Source organism: Solanum tuberosum, unplaced genomic scaffold, assembly GCF_000226075.1.
Source record: "Solanum tuberosum cultivar DM 1-3 516 R44 unplaced genomic scaffold, SolTub_3.0 scf00227, whole genome shotgun sequence".
Lineage (NCBI taxonomy): Eukaryota > Viridiplantae > Streptophyta > Magnoliopsida > Solanales > Solanaceae > Solanum > Solanum tuberosum.
The window spans coordinates 830,070-842,442 of record NW_006239150.1 but is presented as its reverse complement, the minus strand read 5'-3'; the positions used below and the strand labels follow the sequence as shown (position 1 = coordinate 842,442).

The following is a 12,373-nucleotide window of genomic DNA, read 5'->3' as shown; positions in this document are numbered from 1 at the left end:
TCTACTGATGTTCTGTTAGCCAATACGTTTACCCTTTCTTTTAGGAATTGAGTGGAAATTATTTTCGTCTATGTTACAGGAAGAAGTCACTGGTTTTGTTACCTAATTTTACGATTATTATGTCATTTTCTTGTTACATATTCAATCCCTAAATAAAGGCTAGTTTTTTTTTGTATGTATAAATAAGAGATGTTTAGAAATCATTCAATTCCAAGTCTTTACTCTGTTTTCTTGTTGGATTGAACAACGACCAATTCTTCTTATCTGCATACAAGGTTAGATGACTAATTTGAAATTCATCTGTTGATTTTTAAGTTTTAAATTTTGTTACAATTGTTCAATATTTCTTCATCCGTTTCAATTTGTTTGTTTTACTTTTCAAAAACTTTCCATGGGACATATTTAAATCCACAAGACTAAAGGGCATATTGGTACATTTTATATATCTTTAGTTTAAAACACAAGATTCAGAAGTCTGGTGTACTTTTTTAAACTCTGTATCAAGTTGAAACCGGAGTATTAGTTAACGCGTGCAAGAGAGGGTAAATACTCTGTTTCATTTGTATTACTCTGTCACAACTGTTTTTGTTCAAAACAGAGTATTTACTTATGTTGAAATCGCATGTTATAGACCGCAAATTAAAATTATAAATCTTTTTTCTCCCTTATATTTCATGCCTTGGTCACATAAAATGGGATGGAGAAAGTATATATCCATGGTATGATTGTTTATAACGAAAAAATTTGCATATTTTGCAGGAGATAATATGAGCAGAATGACGAGTAACACAGAGAGTTGTTCGCGAGAAGAAATTTTAATTGATCATATTATATCGAGGTTACCTGTGAAATCACTGTTGCGATTCAAATGTGTGTGCAAAAATTGGTGTGATCTCTTCAATAGCTTGAGTTTTATCAGAAAGCACTGTGATAACCCGGGTAATCGTACTCATCCAGCTGTTTGCAAGTTCGGTGTTAACTACAACCATGACCCTGAGCCTTTAAGAAGTTTTAATTTCTACGTGCTCCCGGAGAAAATATTCACCGGGATTGTCCCTACTCATCAGAGGCTTTATCGTTGCGAAGGAGTTACAGATTTCAGATGTATTTATGGTCCTGTTAACGGCCTATTCGTATTAGAGAAAGGACATTACTTAGAAAATGTTCGCTTTTGTTGGTGGAATCCTGCTACCAGAGAGTGTAGGCTTATTCCTAAAATGAATTTTGAGCTTCTGGATTTTTTTGACGATCACACCCGGACAGCTGGGATAGGATTAGACCTCGTGAACAATGACTATAAGTTCATATGGATACGAGTATTTTACGATAATGATAAAAGCGAGGTCTATCCTAAGACATACGTTGCTGTCTATTCATTGAACGATGACTCGTGGAAATTTTTAGATGAGCCTGATTTACCTTACGACTGCAACTTATGTGTGTCACTTAATTGCACGTATTTAGACGGACTTCATTATTGGATGTCTGTAACCACGGACAGTGATGGTAACACAACGTATGGTATTCGAACATTTGATTTTGCAACGGAATTGTTTGGGAAGAGGGAACCACCACCTTTTCCATCGGATCATTGGGGGACTTTAATGTTACGTTGTGGTTCTATTGCAGCTATATCTTGTAATGACACTGCACGGGCTTATATATCATTTTATGATATATGGGTAACGATCGGAGAGGATAAATGGATCAAAGTATTTACTATAAATCCTCAGATACCAAGTCATTGGCCTCAAGGCATTTGGGATTACGATAAGCTTATTTTTGAGCTAACAGAAACTAGCAGCTTGGTTTTCTATGACCATAGCACTAAAGAAGTTACAAATCTTGGATTTAATCATTTTCGGCTTCTAAGTTCTAGCTTCTGTTGGTTTCTGTATTATAAGGAGAGTATAGTCCCAGTAAAGAGAAAAGAACCAACTCCATTAGATAATGCTGAATACTTTTTAACAAAGTATCGATAAACAACCATGAGATGTGGGTGTACGAGGATAACATTAAAGAGCTTATGAATGTGAAATGAGCGAGTGTGTTAGCATTCAGACAAGCCTAATTAACAAGGTGGAAGAAAAACAAGCGGAAATTATATGAGAACATACGTATTGTAAATATATTTGTTGCTGGATTGTATAACACTTCGGATAAAAAGATGTTCTTGGTTAATTATGTTATATTCCACTCCTTTTTATTTGTTCTTGGTTTCGAGTATGCAGCGATTTGATGAGTTGAATTCTCTTATGATCAATGTATGACAGTTGTGAGTCTTTACATTTAAAATGCACGAACAGAAGCTTAGTAGCTGATCTTGCTGTAATAATAAAAAAATATAACATATATACTATCAAAAAGAAAAAAAAGTTGAGTGACAATCTGAGATATTATATTTGAAGTTACGCTTGGGCTGATTACTAGTTTTCCAGTCACATACAATGCTAGAAGCATAATACATCATCATTTGTTATATTCCTTCATCAGTATAAATGGAGTTACCATTCAGGCAGGGGCAGAGCTAGATTACTATAGCTTATAATGGGTTGGATTGGTCCAAAATCCTATATTTGTCTTGAGAAATCCATGAATATGTACAATTAATTAATTTACAACCTAATAACTTAGAAGGACTAGAATTCTGAACCCATAAACTTCAAAAGGAGCAGCCAAACAAATGATGATAAAAACTAACATCAAAGTTTGTAATAGCAAGTAGTAAGATCGACAATAGCATCCGATTCTTTTGGCACTAATTGCAGAAAGTTAAATGCAAAAAAAGAATAATTTTAATCACAGCACTTGTTTGTTGTTGAGAATATAATCAAATAATAAAAGTGTGCTCTCTCTAATAGCTTAAGCTTTTAGATGAGATGGTCCCACACTTCAACATGGTATCAGAGCAGGCAAAGGTCCTGTGACCGAATCTCACCGCCACCCAAATAAAAAAGAATTTCCACGCGTTTGGCCCATGAAAAAAATCAAATAAATATAATCAAATAATAAAAGTGTGCTCTCTCTAGATGAGATGGTCACACACTTCAACATTCGGCCTGGAAAAACAGAAAAAAGCCCTGTTTTCACCATGTAATCATGATCTTCTTCATTTTATTTTATTTTAAAAAAAAGATAACAGTAATTGATTGCTCCAAAATATTGAAAGGGTAACAAAAAGCCCTCTTGTTCTAGCTCAAACATGCTACAGAGATAAGAAAGAGACCATTAGCACATGTATTATAATATTGTAATAGACCTCTCGTTCTAAGCAACTATTGGCATCCCAAACTAAAAAGTTCAACTGAAAGTCCAATGTCATTCTGAATATAAAAAACTCCACTCTCGGAAGGATATTATTAACCTTGCATACAACATGGGAAATCTGGTTACTATATTCACACATTTAAAAATAACTGAACCGTATTTACAAACGGATGAGAACTACTTTCAAACTTCAGACTCGTGATTTCAACTTCAGAACCAATGGTCTAAAGTTGATTCCTACAGAGCTAAACTTTAAAACTTCAACTATTCTTTAAATAGGGGTCCAAAAAACAACCATTTGTGTAGTTTCCCTTTAACATGGTGTAACATTATCTGTTTTTGGCCCAAGTCCACAAGGTTTTTCTCAAAATATCTCACACCATTAGGAGTATCCTTACGTCTTATATGTACCTTCATATTCTTTTTGGCTACCAAAGTATGAATTTGTGCGAACATTACAAAATTTACCTTACATTTAATTTTCCTTTTGATTATTTCACTTCAATTTTTTTATTTAATTATAGGTTATCTCCGGGTATTTTAAAGCTTATGGAAATACTATACAAACTAGTAGTAATAATTTGTAGGATTCCAAATATAGGGAGAAATGGCGTTCTAGCCTTACACAAACTTATATTTTTAGTTTTATGTCCTTTCTACCAGTAATCTTCAGTTTTATACGTAAGAGATCTGAAAAAGTCATTTTCTTTTATTCAAATTGTTAGAGGGCAACAGATCTCATTTAATTTCCTCCCAAAATTATACTAGTGAAGGACCGACCGATTATGAGATATAACAAAATGTTTGAAGAGGAAACAGTTAAAATCATACTATAAAATTATCTGTCCCTTATGTTATTCAGTCCTTTTACCCAGTCTTTTAGGAATTTAATGGATATTATTTTTATCATCATATTGTTATAGGAAGAAATTCATTGGTAATTTGCTAATTTTACGCGCATTCTCTTGTTTCCTTATTGTACGTTCAGCCTACATACAGACTAATTTCATTAGAATTTTACTCTTTTTTGTGCCTTTTGTGATCTACATCTTTTTTACTTCTCTGCTTTATTCTGTATTTTTGTAACTAACATTCGTAACTGCCTTCTCATTTGTCTTGTATAGTTTTTCTGTCACACTTTTTCATACGAACAAGCGCTGATCTTTCTTCTTCATCTTCATGTACTAAGGTTAGTTTACCAATAGTCGATACATTTGTTGATTTTAGGCCTTTACTTCATTAATGAGTTGATTTTTCAAATGATCACTCAGCTAATAGTTATTATTCCAGAAAGTCACTTGAAGCAAATTGGAATCAAGAAAAAGAGTGACATTTTGAGATTATGTCTATTAGTTAAATGATCATCTGAGAAATCAACTCTTTCATTCATTTGTACCATTATTATATAACCGAGATATTTGAATATGTCGTAGGAATTTACACCAGGAGCAGAATGACAACTAGTATCGAAAGCTATTCACGAGAAGAAGCTGTAACTGATATTTTATTAGTCAGGTTGCCTGCGAAATCACTGTTGCGATTCAAATGTGTATGTGCAAGTTGGCGTGATCTTATTAAAAGCGAAAGTTTTATCAAGAAACACTATGATTGTGAGAGTAGTCGTCCTCGTCTCTGGATTTGTAAATTCGGTGTTGACTATAGGCAATCGCCCCCTTTAAGAGCTCTTACCTGCTTCTTGTTGCCTGATAAATTAATTACCGGCATTGTCCCTACCAGTCAGAGGGTCTACCGTTGCGAAGATGTTGATGATTTCAGAGGAATTTATGGTCCAGTTAATGGATTGATCCTGTTAATGAAAGGACATTTTCTATGTAATGTTCGTTTTGCTTGGTGGAACCCTGCTACCAAAGAATGTAGGATTATTCCTATAGTTGAATTTGAGCTTCAACGATTCTTCGATGAGCACGATACTGTAACTGCAATAGGGTACGATGCAGTGACCAAAGACTACAAACTTCTAAGTCTTCGAATGTACATGAATGAAGAGAAAAGAGAGACTCATCCTAGGACGTTTGGTGCTGTTTATTCGATGAACAACGACTCCTGGAAGCACATTGAGCCTAATTTCCATTACAACGATACCTTGTGTGAGTCCCGGGGTTGCACTCATATAGACGGGGTCTATTACTGGTTATGCCTTATCAAAGGCAGTGGCTATGTTATTTCAACATTTGATTTTACAACGGAAATGTTTGGGCAAATGGAAGGACCAGCAATTCCAAAAAATCATTGGGGGACTCTAATGATGCGCGGTGGATCTCTTGCTGCCATGTCTAGTAACCAAATGTCACAACCTGAAACGTCCTGTTACGATATATGGGCTAGGATCGGAGAGAACAATTGGATCAAAATCATTACAGTAAATCCACCGATAGGATGGCATTCGCCTCTTGGCATGTGGGACTATGACAAGTACATTTATGAATTGAATCGAACTTACAATTTGGTGTATTATGACCCCACAGCTAAACAAACTACAAATTTTGGTTTAGCTTTCACTGAAATTGGCTCTGGCAGTGTTTATCCTATTAGTTATAAAGAGAGTTTAGTACCAATAAACAGAGAAAATCCAACTGAGGAGGATACTGTTGAATACTTCTTGATTACGTTTTAAACATTCTTGTTGTTCGGGGAGATTTGGTTTTGTAGTCGTTCACAAAATTATTCGCAGTTACTTTTAGATGAAGCAGTCACATTGTTAGTTAGTTTTGTTAATGTATGGGACACAAATTTGTTAAATTATGTTTATGATTTATTTGAAATATATGTGTGCAGTTGTTTTTCCTCTAATTTACCAAATTATGAGATTTTTTGTAAGCCTTGTACAGATAGAAGAGAACCAATTAGTGAACATCTTCAACTAGGTAAGTTGAATATGTTTATACAAAACGTGCCTGTGTATAATTACTTTTTTATTTATTTATTTTTTTAAAATCTCTAGCGACAACACTTTATGATTTACTTCTTGAGATTAACTTATATTCACTGAAAGTGGAAAAGAAAATTACACTATCATCTCATTTTTAGAAATACATATCAATCTTTTTTTTAAAAAATCACATAATATTAATATTATTAAAAAATAATAAAAAGAGTATTATATGGTAACTTAGAGTCTAAATTAATTATATGAGTTTGTTAAGAATTCTTACTTTACTTATCAAAAGTAAGGATTCTTTCATGCTTTCTTTATCCTTATTATTTTCACACTCATTCTCCGTCAACACCATTAAAGCAATTGACATACAAAATTGAAGCAATTTGAGATAAAAAGATGATAATTTTTTACTCATTATTATTTTCCTTTTCAGAATTTAAATTAGTAAATACTCAAAGTCGATTTTATAAAAAATATTTCAATGTTATTTCAAAGATTTTTTTCTTGTTCCAATGCATGAAGAATTTTATGTTTTGTGGTAACAATGATTTTTAGAGAATGTTTTTAGAACTTTTAGTGAATTGGACAAATCCCAAAAATTAAATGTAGTAATCTTACACTTGGAAAAATAGAAACACCATTTCTGCAATTTTGCATAATATTTTGATATTGATAGAAGAAGATCCAAAGACATAGATGAGAAAGGTAGGAAAGAGAGAGGGAGAAAGATGATAAACCTCAATGTGTTCTAATAAAAGAAAGAAAAAAAAATCATTAATCATTAAATGTGAAAATATATTAATTAAACTAAGAAGAAAAATAAATATTTCTAAAAATGAATTGATTGTGTAATTTTCTTGTCCACCGGATAGTAGTTAATCTCCTTTCCAGTGATGATCATATTCTTGACGTATAAGTCCATTTATATAAGATAATTTATCGTCTATTTAATTTGATAATTTAACAAAAACCAAAAAATTTGCAACTCGGATCGCGCTCTGCAAGGCCCATTTGGGGGTGGCGCTCCCAACAGGATTTTCTTCATGCCCAGGGCTCGAATTCGAGACCTCTGGTTAAGGGTGAAGCACTCCTACCAATGCATCACAACCCATGTTGGTAATAAGAACTCCATTAAATTTGATACCCTATTGTTATTCACTATTCAATATTTATAATTCATCTGAAAGCAAATACAGTATAGTAGTGTAATTTTGCAACGTATGATTTAAAAAGCCTTTCAAGTAACTAATCATTAGTACAACCATTAAAATGTTTTCCTAAGCACAAATGTAAAGTGACCATGATAGTCTGCAATAAAAAAGATTCTTAATTAATTCATTGTAGAAACTTTATTTTAAAATAAAGGATAATTTTGTTGTTCAACTTTTTAAAGGATATTTTGGATATACAATTAAAGCTCATTGAGAAATGGAAAATGATAAATTGTAACATTATTAAGTGTAGTTTAATCATAATTATTGCTTTAATTTTAAAAGTTGGTAAAAGGCATTTTTTAATTAAAAATATTAATGAAGGGCATTTTCATAATTCAACTTTGAACCTAAAACCTTCCCACTTTTAATAACTAGATCTGGGAACGTGCGTTGCATGTTTATCCCAAAATACTTCATATAAATTTTGTATTGCAAAATCCGTCATTGTTTCGATAGGAACTACATATATCTTCCTAATAAAAAGAATATATCTTTAACTATAAAATTGACTAAAAGTGCATAAAGTAAAAATAACTATCACACAAATTCAATATTCAAATGTGGATACTAAAATACAACATGCTAATGTATACAAAGCAACAAACCATGGTAAATTCTCAATAATAATAACAGCACAACAATAGAAAGTTGTACAATAACAACAAACAAGAAACATAAATGTTAAACTAAACAAACAAAAAGAGACAAGAGAAGAGAGCATAGACATTTTCTCATTTTTCTTTCAATTGGTGTACATTATTGTGTCAAATGTAACTATTTAAAGGATATATTGAGGAACACAAAGAGTTGTCATAAATATTATATTATCCATTTGAGATTATCGATGAGAGATGAGAATAAAAAATATAATGAATATAATTAGTGAGGATAGCATTGAGGAACACAAAGAGTTGTCATAAATATGATATTAATCCATTTGAGATTATCGCTGAGAAGTAAAAAACATAATGAATATAATTAGTGAGAGTTACATACATTTACATAATGAAGAGTTAGTAGTAATTTATGTATACTAATATGATGATTTACTATTTACTATTTACTATTTAATATTTAATTTATTAAACAATTTATTACATTTAAATGTAATGTGGAAACAAAACTGTAATCTAAGGATAAAATATGTAAAAGAATTCAAATATATTAAATGTGTAATGTAAAATCATTATGACTAAGTATTAAAAAATTCATAGTAACTATGATTATGAAAAATCATCACTATTACTACGTGGAGATGTAAAGATTGTTGGTTTTTTCTTGCTAATAATAACTTGCAATTTAATAATGAGTACTGAATTGTAAGTCTAGCTAGAAATAGGAGTATTAATTACCATAATACGAAAAGTCAAAATTCATTGAATCCCAAAATAAATATTAAATGAAAAAACTAATATTTAAATAATTTCAAGAAAATAAATAAATAGTTAAAGGGTCACATTGAATTCCAAATAAATATTGAATGAAAAAAAAATATTTTAAATAATTTCAAGAAAATAAATTAATAGTTAAAGGATATTTTCGTAATTCAACTTTTGACTTAGGTTTTTTCCACTTTATATATACTTATGGACCAACCTAAAAAACAAATGAATTGCATATAAGAAAACTTGAAATCATCATATATTACTAAAATAAAACCAATAGAGCTACATAAGAATAAAGATAAAAGGGATCATACAAGAAATAGGATAAATTAGAGGATTTAAGCTTTCAAGTAACAAAATAAAATGAAAGAAGAAGAGACATACATGTTTAGCTTGTTTCATCCAAATATTGATTAGTTTAAGCAAAAACAAATAAAACTTAAAAACAAAATCCTCTTGTGTCCATTTGTATTTTCATAACATTGTAGTTGTGAACATAATAATTAAGTATAATTATTAGTAATTAGTTGAGAACACCAAAATTATTCCAAGCCAAATAGCACCGGATACATTGCAAGGCAAATATGTATAGTGATTTTACATTTCTGCACAAAATAGTAACAAGAAATTCCAGAAAGAGAAATAATCATAAATAAAGAATTAGAATTGAAACAATCTTTTCTAATTTGAAAAAAATCTATAAATGATAAAAATCTTACAAACAAACAATAGAAGATGGAAAAAGAAGGAACTTTACCATATGAATACGTAGAAATGCTAGTGGAAGAATTGAAGATAACAAATTTGTATTTGGTAGTGGTATATATTGATTTGGCTACAACTCTTCACATTCTTTAATTTAATATTATAAGGAGGAAAACCTTGATTCATGTACTTATTTAATATTCTAGAAATCCTAATTGACTGTTGTTCTTCCACATTCCCTTCCTAATAAATAATTCACAATTCAAAAAATAATTAAAATAATATTAGTTTGACGGCACGTGTGTATCATACAGTGACGGAGTCAGAATTTTCGATAAAAGGGTTCAAAATATGAAGAAATAGACCGAAGTAGCCGAAGGGGGTTCGACATCTATTATATATACCTAAAAAATTATTTTAACCATGTAAAAATAATATAAGTTTCAGCGAAGAGGGTTCAGATGAACCCCCTAAAGATATGATGGCTCTTCCACTGATATCATATAGTATACAATGTTGTAAAATATGATTAATATTACTAAATTAAAGTTTTTAGTAAATAATTATAACTGAAAGAATATTGGACAAGTGCTTTTAAATGATTAATATAGATTTTCATAGAGTTAATTGTTTTTTGAGACAAAAATGACCAGATATCATTGAAACATTTCAAAATACATTCAAAAAATTTAAATATGGGGATAAAGTGGTAATTCTTAAATAGTATTGTTCTTTACTTTACTCAATTTGGTAAACAAACTTGACCAACAAAACAGAAAAATAATATCAAGATAAAAAAAAATGTCAACAATAACTTTTCTTCTTGAGGTTATGACTGTAAATGATAGACACAATTTAAGTACAATTATTCTGTTAGATATTAATATTTGAAATTAAATATGTGCATGACACTAAGAACAATTGTCATAAATATTTTAATATTTTATCTTTAAACATGATATATCTTTTACAAAATATTATTATTCAATTAATATTTGAGTAAGGCTATGATATAGATGTAATTTAAAAAAGAAGAAGGTGTACTTATATAGTAAATGTCAATACTTTTATAAGTAGAATGTTATAGAGAACAGTATATTACGTAATAATTAGTTCTAAAGAAAAATATCCTTTATTTTGCCGCATGCATATCATATAGATGTTCTCTTATGAGAGTATCTAGTATCTTAATTATAGATGTTCTATCGTGATATAAAACATTAGGCTTTTTCAATTAAAAAATTAAAAGATGAATAAAATTTAATGTATTATTTATAGAATCTTTAATTTGATTTAAGATCATTTTATGATCAATCACTATTTTCTTATCATTCTTGTATAGCTAGCAAAGAGTGTATCTTGTGACATAACATTTTCTTAGATCAAAATGAACACAAAACAACAGGAAATTCATACTTAAAAAATTCATCATACTCAACATAAATATAAAAAAGTAAAAATATGTGGATCAATTCATAGCCAATGAAGAAGGAAGGCGAAAATACATGTTCATGATATATTCACCATAGTGTTTCATTTGATTGAAATCTCTTGCCACCAACACTTTACTTTCTCCGTTCATTTTTACTTACATACCTATTAAAAAATAATTATTATCATGGTTATATTATCATATTATAAGTAAAAGTGAAAATCTATTTTTGAAACAATAGACTTAACATCAAAACTACTAATTCAATGAACTACGTTGATGCCTGATGTTTTAGCAAAATTAGGAAGAAACTCCTTCATTTGATGTTAAAAGGATAAGAAATGGAAATACAAAAGAAGAAATATCTTACCCCAATCATGTGCCTTTTTTGTATTTGTTTATTACTATTGTCTCTCCCTCTTCTTTATCTATTTATTTTATTAGAAAAAATAATCAACAATGAAAACTCAAAAGAAATTATTCAAGAAACTAAATAAGAACAATAAATGAAAATTCATACGCACTATATATAGAAGATTTCTGTGTGATGCAAAGTTCATAGATAATTGCATATTTCTTTGTTCTCTTCTTTTTTTTCTTTAATAGAAAGTCAATACCTAAATTCTAATGCTAAGAACTTCGGTGAAACATATCAATTGATTGAGGATGAATCATTTATGAAAATTTTAAATGATCTCAAATTGTCACAAAAAAAGAGATCCCCAGAAATTGATAAGGAGTGAATGGTTGTGATTTATGATCGAAGAAACATGAAGGTAGAAATTGTTGTGACTATTCGTAGGAAATTAGTCTTTTTTAATGAATAAAACAGGTAGGTTAATTAAAGAGTATTAATTAATGTTCTAAAATGATATAAATATTATTGATACGTATGTGATGAAAATCGTCAGACGAAAATATGAGTGTGAATTGATGAATGATTTGCTACAATTTGTTCACCAACTCTTTCTTATGTGGTACCTCAAATTTCGTTGGGTTTCGAACTTAATCAACTATTGCAAATAACAATTGAGATTTTTTAAGAAGAAGAGTATAAAACCTAAAAAAAAATGCAGTTTAAAAGTGAGAGGAAACCCCTCTATTTATAGCTAACAAATAGTAGTATGAATATGTTTTGATTGTGCCTTATTAGATAAGTCACAACCCTTCAAAAAAGTCCCTGCTCATCGAAAAAGACATAACCCTTTGAAAAAGTCACAACTCATCGGATAAGGCACAACCCTTTGGTAAAGTAACAACCCTTTGAAAAATCACAATCCTTTAGGAAAAGTCAACAACTCATCGGAATGTCACAACCCGTCAAAAAAGTCACAACCCTTTGGAAAAGTCACAACTCATCGCAAAAGTCACAATTCATTAATGTTAAAAGGTATCAACTTTTAATATAACATAATTAATAAATTGAGTATTTTTAATTGGGGGTATTATAGTAATTCAACATTCATGTTTG

The 12,373-nt window shown here is 30.1% G+C and overlaps 2 protein-coding genes across 2 annotated transcripts; both read left to right on the top strand.

Moving 5' to 3' along the window:
- Positions 1 to 776: 776 nt before the first annotated feature.
- Positions 777 to 1,982, top strand: LOC107062415 (F-box protein At1g11270-like). The gene has a single exon (XM_015313021.1). The coding sequence runs from the start codon at positions 777 to 779 to the stop codon at positions 1,980 to 1,982; it is 1,206 nt and encodes a 401-aa protein (XP_015168507.1).
- A 2,738-nt stretch (positions 1,983 to 4,720) lies between these two features.
- LOC102595464 (F-box protein At5g62510-like) lies at positions 4,721 to 5,902 on the top strand. Its single transcript, XM_006356676.1, has one exon. The coding sequence runs from the start codon at positions 4,721 to 4,723 to the stop codon at positions 5,900 to 5,902; it is 1,182 nt and encodes a 393-aa protein (XP_006356738.1).
- Positions 5,903 to 12,373: the final 6,471 nt, after the last annotated feature.